At 43.5% G+C, this 16,665-nt stretch overlaps 2 protein-coding genes across 2 annotated transcripts; one reads left to right on the top strand and one right to left on the bottom strand.

The window, feature by feature from the left end:
• Positions 1-241: 241 nt before the first annotated feature.
• On the bottom strand, positions 242-4,706 carry actr5 (actin related protein 5). The gene is made up of 9 exons (XM_055049365.1): positions 4,322-4,706; positions 3,849-4,087; positions 3,566-3,735; positions 3,273-3,490; positions 2,822-2,986; positions 1,928-2,032; positions 1,608-1,747; positions 1,299-1,431; positions 242-1,151 (listed from the first exon to the last, which is right to left on the bottom strand). The coding sequence occupies exons 1-9, from the start codon at positions 4,703-4,705 to the stop codon at positions 849-851; spliced, it is 1,857 nt and encodes a 618-aa protein (XP_054905340.1). The 5' UTR covers position 4,706; the 3' UTR covers positions 242-848.
• A 6,274-nt stretch (positions 4,707-10,980) lies between these two features.
• Positions 10,981-16,248, top strand: LOC129372536 (vesicular inhibitory amino acid transporter-like). The gene is made up of 2 exons (XM_055049936.1): positions 10,981-11,764; positions 13,374-16,248. Exons 1-2 carry the CDS (start codon positions 11,381-11,383, stop codon positions 14,559-14,561), a joined length of 1,572 nt encoding a protein of 523 aa, XP_054905911.1. The 5' UTR covers positions 10,981-11,380; the 3' UTR covers positions 14,562-16,248.
• Positions 16,249-16,665: the final 417 nt, after the last annotated feature.

Below are 16,665 nucleotides of genomic sequence, written 5' to 3'. Positions count from 1 at the left end.
TTGAACTACTCAGGCCTGCTGCAGTGCGAGGTCACCACGCATTTACCGGATGGCTCACACACTGGCCAGGAAGACCGGACTAAAATCTGTAGTTTGTGCACATCATGACCATAAAATCAGACAATTTAGTAAGTTTCACACTACTGGGAAAAGCAGAAAAGTGACATTTAGTCATCTCTATGTTGCAAACACAAAAGTCAGTGTTATACAACAGTTTACATTTATAAAAAAGGAAAGACATAACATTTTGTTTCTTTTCGCCATCTAGTGGAAACAAGAATATACTGCAACATAAAGTAATTAGGTTCCTGACGAAAGGATTTGTTTACACTAAACACAATACAGACATGATGAATGGACAAAAGGAAAACCTGAGGAAAAGAGGTTAGATTAGAGAAAAAAATGTAGTGATGAAACAGACTCAACTTTATTTAAAATAACAAAACTGTATTCAAAGAAACAAAGAAAACTCATGTTTTTTTTTGTTTCTTTTTTAACAAAATATTGAAATATGCGTTTCCACTAGACCTTAAAAGGTGATCACCACTCAATATGAAAGGTTTCGATCAGCATTTCTACAGACGTTAATTACAAATTTACAAAAGACTCACAAAGGATAGTCTGAATAAGAGACGTCTTTGAGGAGAGCTCTAAAATTATATCACTGGAAAAAGATGTAGCAACGTTTGGTTGAAATTACAGCTGCAAAACATATTGAGTAACATTTGTCATATAATGCAATAATCCAACTGCAAACGACTCAAAGGTTGGGAATACCAAATCAAACCAAAAGAAAAAAATAAATGCATCACGTCAGTTCAAACTGAGCTCAATGAATATTCCTCGTTTCAGGAGGCAGCCATGTTGACGTCAGCAGAATCTGTGGATAAGAATGGAGTTGGGGCGGCTGTAATGGTGGTCAGGGTCTGAAGAGCCGCAGGGGGCTCGGCGGGACGAACAGGAACCGGTTTGGCGAGCTTCATGGGAACGAAGACGTTAGAAGCGCAGTGTTCGCTCAGATATTCGCCTCCTTTCTCCTCGTAATCCTGCCGGCTAATCCATCCTTCTGCTCCGGCTGTGGCCGGATGCTCCAACGCCCAATCCCGCGCTCCGTACCACGCGTCCAAGCCTGGCCGGGTTGCCATGGTTACCTGTGTAGGGAGGTAAAATTATATTTTTATATGTAGATTTTTTTTTTTTTTTGTCACTCGATTTCAATTCAAAATAATTTTGCTTGTCAAAATCTGCATTATGTGTCACAACATGTTTTGCATTATTTTAAAAAGACATTTTGAAACCTTGAAATGAGACTGGAATGGCCTCAGTGCCAACAGCTCCCTCTCCACCCGCTCCTTCATGCCCGGGTGCTGCATGTTCCCTCCCGTCAGAAACACATTGCTCACCAGCGCCTCCTGCTGCTCAGGGGTGTATCTGTTTGGTAAAACACATTTATATGTGAAGTTCCAATAAAACTGTATGAATTTCCATGAAATAAAACCTTGTTGTGTATTGTTTTAAAAGAAAAGGTTCTTATTGGCCATCCGATTACAATGCAAATCAGTGTGGAGCTTTATTACTGCAGTGGATCTGTAGTATTGTGTTTTTACCTTGCTAGGACATACTGCAGCGTCTCCATCAGTCCCATCTGGTCTTCTCCGATCAGAGAAGGCTGGAACAGGATCTCCGGACAGCGCAGCCGCTCCGTCCCCACAAACAGCTGGTGGTACTCGGCCATGTTGAAGGCGGGCTGGAAAACAGATTGAGCTCATCCTTTTAAATCCTGTCCCATCGTCTGTCGAGCACGAGCAGAAAACTTGACTAAAAGTTTACTTGCAGATACTCCTCCACACTCTCTGGCCCGTCAGCACAACGTTAATGAGGTTCCCGTGTATTTATTAGAGAATCTACGCTGTCAGTGTGCCACTACCTGAACGACGCCGGCGGATTTTTCTGACAGCGGGTCCTCGGGGAAGTCTGAATCCATCAGTGCCACTCCGTCTCCTTCATCCACCGGCTGCTCTAACTCCGACACCTGGCAGAGAGCGAGAGAACAGCCTCGGGCGTCATGTCAGCCGCAGATAATTCACTGCAGCAGGCGGGAACAAATCCTGCACATTCATTAGGAGTCTCAACAAAATTAAAGAAAAAAAAAAAAGACTGGCTCATCTAAATTTTTAGACTACAGATGAAGTTTGATCACTAAGTGTGCTCCTGACTTTTACCTACTCAAGCTTTTGCATACTCAGTGTAACGCAAAGTAGTGGAAATATGGAATCTGCTTATTTTACTAAAACATGGTTCAATTATTTATCTAGAGTGCAAAGAAAAAGTGCTTCATCTCTGTTTCAGTTTATCTAACTAATCCGGCAAAGATAAACAGAGTGAATACATAATTCAGTTTTTACATTATTATTTAATTTATTAAAGATAGGAAATAAAGTTACTCAGAACTTTAAGAAGGCAAATCAAGGCCCAGCTTCATGTACATGTTCAAAACTGTATCATGTTGATCAAAGTTGGATTCTCCCTCAACTCTAAGGGGTTTTCCACCCATTCGAAGAGTGTTTACACTGAAACACAGAGCTAACTGCACCGGTTTCTGGTGACTCCTTTGACGTGTGTCCAGCTCATGTTTAGAGAGCAGCTGAAACACCAGGCATGAACTTTTATGACGTTCAAAGCAACATTTAAAGCTTACGAAGCAGACAACTTTTTCTGTTGATCTTGATAAGGTTGAGTTTTCAATCAATCATATCCAAAGAGAAAACATACTAGGATTGTAATTAATTGATTACTGAAGTAATGATCAACTAAGCCGTACCTCCATCTTCCCCTCCCCTCCGTCGCTCTGCAGCAGCTTCAGCCTCCCCTGCTCCACCGCCAGCTGCAGCTTATTGATGTACGACTGCAGCTCCTCGGCTGAATCCATGTTGAGCTCCATGAGGCTTTTGTGGAACTGATCCAACAGGCCGTCCTCCAGCAGCTCCTGCACACACAGTGCTCTGTGATTGCTGTGCTGCACAATGACTCAACAATGGCTGCTTTTAGAATCGCAGTTTGTTTGGCTTTTGGTTGTTGCTGCAGTGCTGAAGTGATGGAGTAATCAAAGTATGTTTACACTAATTTTATTCAATCATAATAATAACAATGAAATAAAACAGATGTGGAGCCACATATTTTGTTAGTGATGTATAAAAGTAGTTTGAAAATATGTTTAAAGAGTTGGAAAGCTTCATCTTTGTCTTTTATTACATATTTAGAGTAACAATTACTTGTACGGCCAAAAGTCGGTCCAGCCTCTCTTGATCCTGCTGCAGCTTCTCTTCCCGCCGACGAGTGTTTATCTCCTGAAGTCTTCGAAGCTGCTGAGCTCGCCTCTCTTGCCGCTCCTCCGCACTCACGCAGCCTCCTGGCACCTTCCCAGAGAAAGGAAGCTGTATCCGGTGAACCTCCCGCTCATAAAACTCCGGGCAGCGCCACTTCTCCAGCTCTGTAGACCATCCGCAACAAATGGATTAAATAAATGCATAAAAATAAGATGTTGGTATGTCAATCTGCGTTGTACCTTCATGATAATCCACGGCAGCGTAACTGTGCCCATGCAGCAGTTCCTCCATGCGGCTCAGTGTGATGGCGGCGAGGTGACCTGGATATTTCAGCTGCAGGAGGCGCTGCAGGTAGGAAGCCGCCTGACTTCCAGCCACGTTCACGCGTTTAGAGTTTACAGCGTCCAATCTGAAATCAAAAATCACATCAGGTGAAACAGGGAACGCTGCATTCAGTGAAAGTATAATACAGTCAGAATAAGGTGGAAGTACTCAGGATGATGTTTGCATGTTTAGGCTCACCTGCCGTTGACGACAGGCAGGATGTGAGAGCAGTGGTAGCCGGAGGACAGAATGATGCCGGTGTTTGGCTGCTGCAGCTTCCTCTGATTGTTGTTGTGGTGGAAACTGTACAAGCCGTCCACGCCATAAGACACAAACGGGACGCGGTAGCACTCGAACAGCAGCTCTGACATCATCTGCCGGCAGTGCAGCGGGTTGCAGGGGGCCTCTGTCATCAGGATGGGATGCTCCACACTGCCCTAGATGTGAGAGAATCAGAAACAAATTCAGCTAAACTCTTTTTTTTATTATTTATGCAGAACAAATAAAGGTAATAGTAAAATATAAATGCCTTTTTTTAACGTTTTTACAGAGAGACTTTGAATGCAAACATTATTTGATAATGTCTGTTAATCTGTGAATACTCGTCATTTCTTTCCTGGAAACACAACCAATGAATCCACTGTCACTGAGTTTCATTGTGTTTCCCTGACCTCCGAGCTGAGCCCCAGGTGTGTGAAAACATAGTCCAAGATGAGCTCCTGGATCTCGAAGTTCACCACCACGTTGCGGTCGAACTGGCTCTTGAGCAGCCACCGCAGCGGCTCCAAATTCGGGATATCGTTCCCTATCTGGGTTTCGCTGCGGGCGGCCCCTCTGCTGCGAGCCGCCACCGACCTGAACAGCAGCCGCGGAGAGTCGAACTCCGCGGCCGGAGCCGCCCAGCCGGCCCGAGTCTGAAAGGAGCCGTTGTCTATCACTATCGGGGCCGCTGTGGGGGTCAAGCACTGGGCCGGCAGCTCAAAGACTGGGTCTGGGGACGTTTTACAGTCCTGGAAGGAGAAGATTTGACACACCGGTTGGTCTTTGGACGCCATGTTTGAAATGTGTCACAGCAAAATACACCCGTGTTAAAACTGAATGTTGCCAACTATTAGTTCCGAGTTGCTTTGAACTGTTTCAGTGTAAGAAATAGAGACTGAAAATGTTGCTCATACTCTACGAAATATGAAGTCGTTCCCACGAGTTACGTTAGGCTGTGGCCACGATTTTTATTTGTATTTTTTCTCCCACCTCACCAATCGGGCTCTGTATAAAATACTTGACTTTCAGTTCTATGTACTAAATTGGCTTACATGTTTTCGTTCTTTATTTCTTTTTTCCATCATGAGAATATGCCACTGCAATGTAAAATGCATAAAGTTTCCAGGGTTTTAGGTCACTTTTTTACTTTTTCTCACTCATAATGTGGCCTGGAACTGTAATGATTCAATTTAACCACCAGAGGTCGCACGAAACCGATTTGATTTGACTCAGAGAAACAGATTATTTCATGGTTCTGCTTCAGTAAGGAAGACTATTGATCTACAGTTCATATGGACACCCATATTCAAGTTAGACATTTCTTTCTGAAAACTCTGATTCTTTCTTACATGTTTTTTCCCCTTACTTTCCATTTTCATTGTCATCTTGACAGCAAAAACTGAAGTTACAGGTTAAATCCTGTACAAGACGATGGGGATTTGTGGTTGTGAGATAGTGGAGATTATCTCACAACAGACTTTGAATTCAGGTTATAGGCTGCAAGTAGCAGTAATTACATGTTTTACCAATGCTTTCAAATAGTGAGTTACTGTCTGTCTCGGCTGTAAAGCTTCAGGTATCTCTGAAGAGAACTGCTGTGCGTTTCAGTCAAGCCTGTCTGTAAGAGAAGGAAATAGACATTTCACCCACTGTTTCAGTTCTATTTATCACAAACTAAACAAGAACTACACGCATCACTAATCTTTTCTGAATGTTTAACCATTGAATTATCTAGAAATGCGTTATTAGACGAATGTGATAAAGTAAGATGGCAAGAAATGAATGTTTGTTTCTGTTTTCTGGATGGATTTATTTCCTAGATAGCACAGATATTGAGAGGCAAAATGAAAAGTAAGAAGGGTGTGTGCGTGCGTGCGTGCGTGCGTGCGTGTGTGTGTGTGTGTGTGTGTGTGTGTGTGTGTGTTGTGTGTGTGTGTGTGTGTGTGTGTGTGTGTGTGTGTGTGTGTGTGTGTGTGTGTGTGTGTGTGTGTGTGTGTGTCTGAGTGGGTGGATGGTAAGGTTGCAGTTGTGAGTGTGTGTGCATCCCTGCACGTGTGTCTAAGAGGGTGAGGTGACCCAGATCTGCTTATTAGCATCAGGAGGAGAAGGACGCAGTCACTTCGAGCTTTGTGCCTGAGCAGTGAACTGTGCACGGGCTTCAGTGACACAACATCATGCCTCATACTGTAACCGCCCACAACTCACAGGCACCCGCCCACGCCCCTTCACACACGCGCACACACACACATATGCAGGCAGACATAAACTAAAAAAAAAAAGAAAACACCCTGTCTACTCTCTATTTAAAAACACACACACACACACACACACACACACACACACACACACACACACACACACACGGGGAGGCTCTGATTCCTCCAGGGCAGCAGGACGTGACATGGTGCTGCTGTCTGCACACAGCGCTCGCAGCTCTCTGCTTGTTGTGCTTGACATCCAGGCAGCGGTGATGAGGCACGAGGGAACAAACAGCCTACAAACGTTGTGGGACTGCTATGCATGATGCCAAGCAGCCTCCATTTTGTGGAGGAATGAGCAGACTGCTGGTTCTCTGACAAGGAAGAGAAGAGAGAGGGGGGGAGGTGGGTGAATCATGTCAAGCTCGGTTCTGATGAAATGACTCTGTGGCATCTCCACGTTACCTCGGTTCAAATTGTTCAGTAAAATCATTTGTGTTTGTTTGAATTTTACGGTTTTGACGGTGCACCATTTTGATTCCAACACCCCATTCCGCCCTCCTCTTCCCTCTCTACCACAAAAATAGAGTCTTCTTAAAGAGATGAAGAGCTGACAGGGATCATCATGCATGCCGTTCGATTCTATTGTAATAGAATCATCAATACAGAAGAGAAATCTGTATTATAAAATTTACTCAGACTTACAGTACCTTGCAAAAACACTGTTTCCACATCAGAACTAGGTTTTCTTGCATTTTAGTGGGATTTTATTTGGTCCCAAAAAAAGAAGCACATATCTGTGAAATTGAGGAACGATGACGTTAAAAACTACAAAGTGTGGCATGCATTTGTGTTCAGTCACATGGAATTTAATCCTATGTAAAAATGTGCCTGTGTAATATTAATCCACTGTGAATTTGCATCACCAGGTAATTAGTACAATCAAGCTTTTAATGTCGCAATGAACTAACAACTAATTAGAGCCAGTAACAAATAAACTGCTTTTATAAGCAAAAACCAAAGGGCAGCTGTCTGAGTTATTGAAGAAATTCCTGTGCGACTTTGTGAAAAGGTCACACAAAGTCCACCCACATACTCCACAACCATGAAAGGTCTCCCTTTGTTCAGTTGATTTGTATCAGCAGTCAAATCAAAAAGAGGAAGCAGAAGTATGATTTAAAAAAAGCCTTTTTTTTTCATTTTTCAGAGAGAAATATCACTCTTGGTGGCCTTGTCTCTAATTTAGTTCCAGATATTATAAATCAATGAAACGGCTTTGACTTCAAAACAAACACCGCGGCACAGAAAGACGACCTACTTTCACACTCCAGCGTTTTTTTCCCACATAGAGCATTTTGGTTTCATAAAACTGTGTAAAAGAATTGTACAATGTCTGATTCACTGAAAAATGTATTGATGGAGAGACACGAACTGAAGGAAGGCAGCAAAAAAGAGAAAAAAAGCAATTTTATTGAATGAATAATGATCACATTTAGAAGAACAGTTCTCTGAGGTTTTTGAAGCTCTTTCATGTTTTTGTTTTCTTTTTTTCTATTTTTTTTTCTTGTTACTTACATCTTAGCTTAGGTCTTATATCTGATTTTGACATAGTGCACGTAAAATCCAAGAAAAGAGGAAGGAAATGTGCAGGACAAGAAGAACTGTCAGGTCAATTAAAAGTCCACAGTGTCTGAAAGTCACGTCTTTAAGAACCAAGAGGAAGAGAAATCCCATCCAGAGCTCACACAGGAGCCCAGGGATTTGTCATGAGCCCCTGACTTATAGGAGATAAAGTATTTGTGCATATTTTGTGTGTGTGTGTTTTTCAAGCACAATTTTCAGTCAATTTTAAATAGGTTCTTTCTGCATCACAGTAAAGAGCTGAAGAATTAAAGGCCACTTGAATCGAATCTTGTTGGTTCCAAGTATGAAACCACCTTGTTTCACATGCACCCGAGTAAATGTTTAAAACAATGAAATCCAGTCAGAAAGTAAGGCAAACTGGCTTTTTGTTGTTGTTGGGGGTTTTTTTTGTTGTTGTTTTTTTTTTCGTGTAAACAACTTTTTTGTGTAACCATTTACTTATTTACAAATAACACCAGGCCTCTGCAGAATTTTACACACACATTAAAAAAAAATAATAATAATAATTCTTGTTATAAACTGGCTTTTTTAAAGAGGACAAACCTGTTTTTGCTTTATCTTGATCTGTGAGAAGAGCAGCAGAACCAACTCTGGTCCAGGAACACATATCTTTCAAAACCATTGTTCTACTTTTCATTGAACTTTGTTCCATCGAAGCAGTCCTCTTCCTCAGGAGTTTATGCTCTCTGTTGATTTTCTCAAGCCCTTCCTCTCCGTCAAAGATCCAATCCTTAAAATGTAATTGTAAAAAATTAACAGAACTTACTGAAATGGCTTTATTTTGGGCTTTTACTAAAAGCTTCCTCGCAATAAAGACCTTGTGGTGTGAAAATCTGCCCCCCAACCCCTACACACACACACACACACACCCCACACACACACACACACACACCTTTAAATCTGAACGTGCACACACACAGTCCAATTACAGTGGCCATGGCAACTATCAGAGATTATTGCTCTCAGTCAGCGCTCCACGGCTGTCAGCGGAGGCAGTAAGCCTCTGCGCAAACACACACACACACACACACACACTAACACTTAACGCACACCCACTGAAGACTCCTTCTTCTTTGTACACGCGGACTGTGAATTAATCCTCCTGTTTTAGCCTCAGTCATCAAGCCAACAAAAGTCCTTTGTCAGAAATTCTCTCAGCAGTGAGGTGAATTTAATTTTGTATATTATGTTCAAATGTCTGTATTTTACATGTTCCAGTCCCTTGGACTCATAAACGAAATTGATCTGCATGTTTTTGTGTTTTTTTTTTTTCCCTGCGTGTTTGCGTGTGTGTGACATTTCCTCTGTCCCGCGCGGCGTGGGCCCGGGGACTCTGCGCGTTATGCGAGGGGGGTTGGTGGGGTGGGGGGACGCCTCGAGGACTCTCCGTGGTTCCTCCGCCGTCCCACGCACGCGTGTCCGCTCACATCCCCAAACACACGGATGACCCACTCAACCCAACAAACACGAGCGCGAACAGCAGCTTGCCAGAGCAGCACCAAGCCAAGCATAAAAATATGCGGAACTTTCTCTGTCCTGCGGCCTCTCGCTAAATTTAGACCTCTCATCCATGCTGCGTGTTTTATTTATTTATTTATTTATTTTTGTCTTGCAGTTTTTCTCCTGCCGCACTGACTCGCCTTTTTTTTTTATATAACTCAGTTCTCCTGATGCCAAAACAATTATCACCTAGAACAAAGGCTCAGCCAGAAACAGACATCTTGCTGGTTCATAAAAACGCCCCGCATCTTTATTTGATTTTATTCTCATTTCTCGAATTGCAGCGGAATTTGTTTCTTCTTGGCTCCCTGCCACAGTCGGCTGCGTTTCTGCAAGCCGACTGCAGAGACCGGATGACGGCTTCTGCTCAGCCCTGTCACAGCGGATCAGGGAGGAAAAGACGAGGTGCTTCCTATTTGCAGGGATTCGAGCTGAGGTGGAGGAGAGACCGCGTTACTCCTCTCTGGCTTGTTTTCTGTGTGCACATTCAGAAAATATAATCCACAACATACACACACACACACACACACACACACACACACACACACACACACACACACACACACACACCACCACACACACACACACAAAAAAAATACACACACAAATGCTTAATGAATAGGCGGCTCAAGGGCGCTAAAAGACAGACGAGTCGGATGTCCGCGGTGCTGCCGGAGCTCCGCATCTGGCCAGCTGCAGGAGGCTCATCATGTCAGCAACGAGTTGCATCCATTCACAGCCTGAGGAGAGAGGTCATCTGCACTGATCAGGAGCAGGACAGATGAGGCAGAAAAGATAAAGAAATAGACTTTAAGATCTTTAATAGGCAAGCGTATCCAAAAACAACAACATAAAATGGTTCCCATTTGAATCAACAATCCTGCTTCTGTTTTGTTTTGTTCCGCAATTTGCAGAAACAAGTCAAAACACCGTGCCTACAAGATAATGTTTTTTGTTTGTTTGTCTGCACAAAAATGTGGCCCCCTAATACGCGAGCATGCGAATCTGCATGATGATGTGGAGGCCCGTGTGTGTGTGTGTGTGTTGTGTGTGTGTGTGTGTGTGTGTGTGTGTGTGTGTGTGTGTGTGTGTGGTGTGTGTGGTGTGTGTGGGTGGGGATGTCGAGTGGCGCGCGCTTCTTTCACAAATTTCAGATTGGTTTCACATGTTAGACTGCAGCTCCACGGGACGGAGGGAGGGGCGTGGGGGTGTGTGCTGTTTTTGCTCGTAAAAAATATAAATAAATAAATAAAGCGTCGAGGTTTTCCCCCCTTTTTTCTTGTCTGGAATAATAATTTAGGACATTTGTAAGTATTTTGTTTCTTTTTTTATTTTTGTTTTTTTACATGACATTTTTAGAAAGAAGTCACCCGCTGGTTTTTGGTGGCGGGTGTCTTTGCCATTCCGCCACATTGCTACGTTGTGGTAGCTGTTTTTTGTTTGTTTTTTAATTCATGCATCATTTCAGAGGAAATTATCCTGAAGCTCTGGCTACAACAGGCCGGATTTTTAAAAATATATATAAATATATTATCCATTTATTTGTTTCGTTCTTTAGGTCGTGATCACTCTCTCGTTAAACTCTTGCCGAGGGAATAAACATCTCTCTCTTTCTCTCTCTCTCTCTCTCTGCCACCCGCGCGAGTCGGGAGCGCGAGGACTGTGGCACCCTTTGAGGACACGTGCACGCTCCTCTCCCCCCCCAACCCCCCCTGTTTCTCTCTCTGGTGCTGATGCTGAGAATCCAGCATCTTTCTGATTCCAGCATCAGACGCTGGATTCTAAACTGAAAAGACTCTGGAAAAAATACGAGCATCCGGGACGCGTGCTGGTTTCTTCTTCTTCTGCTGCTTTTTGTCTCTTCCTTTATGAGGGAAGGTAATTTCTGATGGAGTAACATGGATGGACAAGCAAAGAGAAGCGGATGAGGATTTTTCTAGCGATTTGGAGGAAACAGCAGCTGCGACGACATTCAAAGGCCAACAGGCATGATTTCAGTGTAGGAGCGAAAACATCAATCTGCATGTTCTTTTGGGGGGGATAATCTGTCAGATTTCTTGACGCAAAGAACAAATTGATCTTGGATAAGTAATCATAAAATAAAAATAAAAAAAACAATAAATAAACATGGCTCATCTAATCCGACACAAGATCAGCAACAAACTGACCAATGCGGCCCACACGGTGTCCAACAAATCCCAGGCCAAGGTCAGCGGGGTGTTCGCCCGGCTGGGCTTCCAGGCCGCCACGGACGAAGAGGGTCTGGGCTTTGCGGAGTGCGACGACCTGGACTACGACTACAGGCAAGGAATGCAGATGGACGTCCTCCGGGGGGAAGAGGAGGAAGCAGGAGAGGCGGAGGGAGAGGGCGACGTGGAGGGGGACACCCGCTACCAGAGGGACGGTACCGGTCCGAGGCAGTCGACCCTGAAGAGCGGCGGCTCCCTGGAGGAGGACAAGCCCAAAATCACGTCATGGGAAGCTGGATGGAACGTCACCAATGCCATTCAGGTGCTTTTATCGACCATGTGTGAGTCGATGGGGGTGGAGGGGGAGTGAGGCGTGGTGGTGGTGGTGGGTGGGGGCTGGGGGGTGGGGTGCTATGTGTGCTCACAGCCAGCCGGAGGAATAGGCGAAGCAGGCAGCTCCCACTACAACAGCGCATGCAGGAGCTTCATCCCACAGGTCAGGCGTAGAATTCAAAACGTTTTCTGAGTGGAGCAGAACGTTACATGTTTAGTTTTCAGCTGACTAGAAGAAAAAAAGTATAAAATTACAACCTCAGCAAAAAAAAAAAAAAAATAATAATAATAATAATAATAATAATATTGTTTGGATTTCTCTATTAGAGACTTCGGATTGGTATCAACAATAAAAAAAACAGGATTAAGGTAATGTGTATTAAGAACAAACATTAAAAATACAGATGTAGCCTACTTTATCTTAAGTGCTTTGACTAGGCCTCTATATTTTACAGCTCAATTCAAACGAAACAGTTTAAAATGTAAAGTTCACATAAAAAGCAGTGAAAGAAACAAATCGAAGACAACTAATTTACAATTCCAAAATCTTAAATTAAGATAACATAAAACTAAAACCGTGTGCCAGATGATATACAACTCTGTACTTACAACTAAAATATTTAATTACAGCAAAAAAAAAAATCTCTTCAATAACATTAATGGGTTTTAAAGCTACGAATTCATCTCTCTTATTTTTACATCTTCTAATTGCAATAATTATTATTTTTTACTCCTTTTTAGGTTTTTGTAAGCAAATTTACAATGATGAGTATTTATTTCAGATCATTTACAATTAACAAAAAAAAAAAGGGTAGAAATGTACAGAATCAAATTCACTAAAGCATGAATAAAAGTGTTATGTATCCTGGCTGGTATTTGATTTCCTAATAGAGGTTATGTTATATTCGTAAGGTATAAGCTTCAGTAAAACGCGCACATCGAAATCTGATTAGGGCCCCAAACCCACTCGGATCGTCTCTGCATGCGGCCCTGCAGGACAAAACAAGTCACCTTGATTTGACATCTTTACGTTTGAAACATCTTCAGACAGTCGGAAATGTAAGATTGAAACACGTTGTTGTTGTTGTAGGACTGAAGCAGGACAAAAAAAAAAAAAAAACTGGGGCTGGATTTTGGTCATAATGAAATGCGGAACAATTTCACGCTGCATTCACGCTTTGTGCGTGAATCCACTGCGGCGAGCGGCTCTCGCGGTTTATGTATTCAAATCTTTTTATCAGCGCAGCTTCAGGCAGGGCCTGGCTGACGTCGATTGCCACGAGGTGCGCTTATCGGCGTCTTCATCAAATTACAATTACAGTCAAAGAAATAAAAATAAATAAATAAATAATAACATTTGAATGATTCGACGTGGAGCAGACCGAATGGGATGTTCAACGCGTAGTTCATTAACGGATTGCACTTATTATTATTATAATTACTCTGAAGCCCATTCCATGAATGTCTTAAATCGTTATTATGTAACACGGGAGCTGAGTGAGTGAGTGTGCCCGCCGCTGGCCGCCCGGGCTGATCGGCCTGCCACTGCGATGCGGGGCCTCGCTTATTATCACTGAGCTGCGCTTCTCTGTCCGCAGGGCATGTTCGTCCTCGGCCTGCCGTACGCCATCCTCCACGGCGGATACCTCGGCCTCTTCCTCATCATCTTCGCGGCGGTGGTGTGCTGCTACACGGGCAAAATCCTCATCGCGTGCCTGTACGAGGACAACGAGGACGGGATCAAGGTGCGCGTCAGAGACTCCTACGTGGACATCGCCAACGCCTGCTGCGCGCCCCGCTTCCCGGCACTCGGCGGCCACGTGGTGAACGTGGCCCAGATCATCGAGCTGGTCATGACGTGCATCCTGTACGTGGTGGTCAGCGGCAACCTGATGTACAACAGCTTTCCCAGCTTCCCCGTCTCTCAGAAGGCCTGGTCGGTGCTGGCCACGGCCGCGCTGCTGCCCTGCGCGTTCCTGAAAAATCTCAAGGCCGTCTCCAAGTTCAGCCTCCTGTGCACGCTGGCGCATTTCGTCATCAACATCCTCGTGATCGCCTACTGTCTGTCCAGGGCGCGCGAGTGGGCGTGGGAGAAGGTCAAGTTCTACATCGACGTGAAGAAGTTCCCCATTTCCATCGGCATCATCGTGTTCAGCTACACCTCCCAGATCTTCCTGCCCTCCCTGGAGGGGAACATGCAGAAGCCCAGCGAGTTCCACTGCATGATGGACTGGACCCACATCGCAGCCTGTGTCCTCAAGGGCCTCTTCGCCCTGGTGGCCTACCTGACCTGGGCGGACGCCACCAAAGAGGTCATCACAGATAACCTGCCCTCGACCATCCGGGCTGTGGTGAACCTCTTCCTTGTCGCCAAAGCGCTCCTGTCCTACCCTCTGCCGTTCTTTGCAGCTGTAGAAGTTCTGGAGAAATCCCTGTTCCAGGACGGCGGCAGAGCCCTCTTTCCTGACTGCTACGGCCCCGGCGGGCAGCTAAAAACCTGGGGTCTTGGCTTAAGAGTAGGCTTGGTGGTCTTTACCCTGCTCATGGCCGTCTTTGTCCCGCATTTTGCCCTGCTGATGGGTCTAACTGGAAGCCTGACGGGTGCAGGCCTGTGCTTCCTCCTACCGAGCCTCTTCCACCTGAAGCTCCAGTGGAGAAACCTTCTGTGGCACCACGTCTTCTTTGACGTCTCCATTTTTGTTATTGGAGGCATATGTGCCATATCAGGCTTCATCCACTCCGTTGAAGGGCTCATAGAAGCCTACAGGTACGACATCCATGACTGAGAGAGGATGGCTCGCAAAACACACGGTTGACCGTCTGGACATTAAAAGGAGAATAATTTGTGTGAAATGTATTATCTTTTTATTTTTGCCTTCGTGATAATGTGCAATAAAGAACTCTATTCGCCGATCAAGCTCAACATTATGACCACTGAGAAATGAGGTGAAATACACTGATTAGCTTATTGTTTTTGTTCCTGTTAGTGGGTGGGATATGTTCTATGGCAAATTAACATTTTGTCCTCAAAGGGGGCCCAAACTATGGTGAGGGGTTTCCAGTTTTCAGCTGGAGTCGTCCTTATGGGTAGTTGCCCAGGGCGGTTTTAGAAATGGGGCAGCACAGGCACTAAATTAAAATAAATAGCTTATCAGTCAGTTGCACCCTAATTGCCTTTCGCATTTGCAGTGATTGGAGATTCGACACCCCTATGTGGGGATTAGGTGTAGCCTGGCTCAAATGTCTCAATGCCAACATTTGAACATGTACTGATTTTCTAATTTGAAACTACGACACATTTTAGTCGAGTTTGTTGTTTGTCTTCAAAATCTAATCTTATATTTCAGTGTTCAATTCATTTCCTCCACTGTACTTCCCTTTTAACAAAGCAAAAGTCAGTGTGTTATAACTACCCTTTTGACTTATTGGCTGCACATTAACTTAACTCGCTTGGTCTTTACTATCGCTGATACTAACTTTTTTATTTTTTTTATTTTTAATTTTTACCAGCAGTAGTTCTTGCACCGCAGTTAGCAAAGTTTAACATAATGAAAGAAGGAAAGCAAAGACAATAAGATGCCATACTATGTTGCTTCATATTTCCAGCTTTCGAAGTGTTGACTTGGCCTCTGAATTCAGCAGATCTCAATCCAGTCCAGCATTTTGTGTGATGTGATGGATAAACAAGTCCAAGTCTTGGAAGCCCCACGGCCTGCATTTTGGTGCCAAATACCGCAATTCACTTTCAAGGGTCCATGGCTTTATAGGTCAGGGATGTTTTGGCAGCAAAAATCAGGACCAACGCACTATTAGTCAGGTGGTCATAATGTTATTCCTAATCGGTGTTGTGTAAAGTAGTTTACTCATTCAAAAAAAAAAGTGTTTCATCCAGCGGACAGAGAGGACACAACCTCCGCACCAGAAGAAGAGGGCATTAAAGACTCTGTCCATGTGTCAATCTTTATGCAAAGATTCAGTGAAAATGTCAGTAAGTGTGTCAGTGTTCGTATTCGAGGAATGAAATATGTGGAAAAACAATGAAGTCAATATGTTATCGTTGGTTTTTGAGCTGCTATAGGTATCAATAATCAGAGAAAACAGGCACTCATCAGATCAGATGGTGCTCTATAAACCATGAATATCTTCTGTGTAGTGATCTAAACAGAATGAATACATTTCTGTCGAGATTTGTAGTTTCTTCTTCTTTTTTAATAATCTGAAGTCCTGGTTTGTTTCCTCTGTGTTTTCAAGTGTCATTCTGGATGGAGTGAAATCAAGTGCAGGCAAGTGGATCCTAATTGTGTAATATTACAAGAACAAAACAAAACAAAAAAAATGCGTGTCTGATAATATTCTGTTCCTGTTGAACGTGTTCATTGTGATTTATTGGAACTACTCATGGTGTGTGAGATTAAGAGTATTTGTTGACTTAAGAGGTAAATAAATGAAATATTTTATGGCTGGTGACTCTAATGTTTCATTGCTTAGAGTCATTCACGTTTCCACAGAACACTTTTGAACTTCTGTTTTGAATGGTTATTTAAGCTTCCTCTTTCTGTAGTGTTAGCACTCAAAGAATACAGTTTTAATGTGTTGTAGTTCAATAAACCCCTATTAGTTTGATCTACTGCATTTAAGCAAAACATCTCCATCCCTTTACAGCACAGACATTCTAAGTCAAACAACAATCACTATTTTCATCTGGAGGATAACAAAGAACTCTTCCAAATTATTGGTCGTACCAATTGTTCCTGACGGTGCAAAAACAATGGGGAAAAATATAATTTCCTGTTTGTTAATGTTTAAGTCTTGAACAGTTGAGGTACTTTTGATGAGATTACCTGCACCCCTTAGCTTCAGAGCAACAGCAGAAAATTAAATTTGTTACTT

This window comes from Poeciliopsis prolifica, unplaced genomic scaffold, assembly GCF_027474105.1.
Source record: "Poeciliopsis prolifica strain line A6 unplaced genomic scaffold, Auburn_PproV2 SCAFFOLD029, whole genome shotgun sequence".
NCBI classification, from domain to species: Eukaryota; Metazoa; Chordata; class Actinopteri; order Cyprinodontiformes; family Poeciliidae; genus Poeciliopsis; species Poeciliopsis prolifica.
The sequence above is the reverse complement of the archived record's forward strand: the minus strand, read 5'-3'. Positions and strand labels throughout refer to the sequence as shown.

Bases quoted from the DNA above. Each gene is read 5' to 3' on its own strand.
- actr5 (XM_055049365.1), bottom strand. From the start codon at position 4,705: ATGGCGTCCAAAGACCAACCGGTGTGTCAAATCTTCTCCTTCCAGGAC. The intron at 2,987-3,272 runs GTAATTGTTACT...CTGTGTGTGCAG, and splicing joins ACCGACTTTTGGCCGTACAA to GAGCTGCTGGAGGACGGCCT. The intron at 2,033-2,821 runs GTACGGCTTAGT...GCTCTCTGCCAG, and splicing joins GAGGGGAGGGGAAGATGGAG to GTGTCGGAGTTAGAGCAGCC.
- LOC129372536 (XM_055049936.1), top strand. From the start codon at position 11,381: ATGGCTCATCTAATCCGACACAAGATCAGCAACAAACTGACCAATGCG. The intron at 11,765-13,373 runs GTGCTTTTATCG...CTCTGTCCGCAG, and splicing joins ACGTCACCAATGCCATTCAG to GGCATGTTCGTCCTCGGCCT.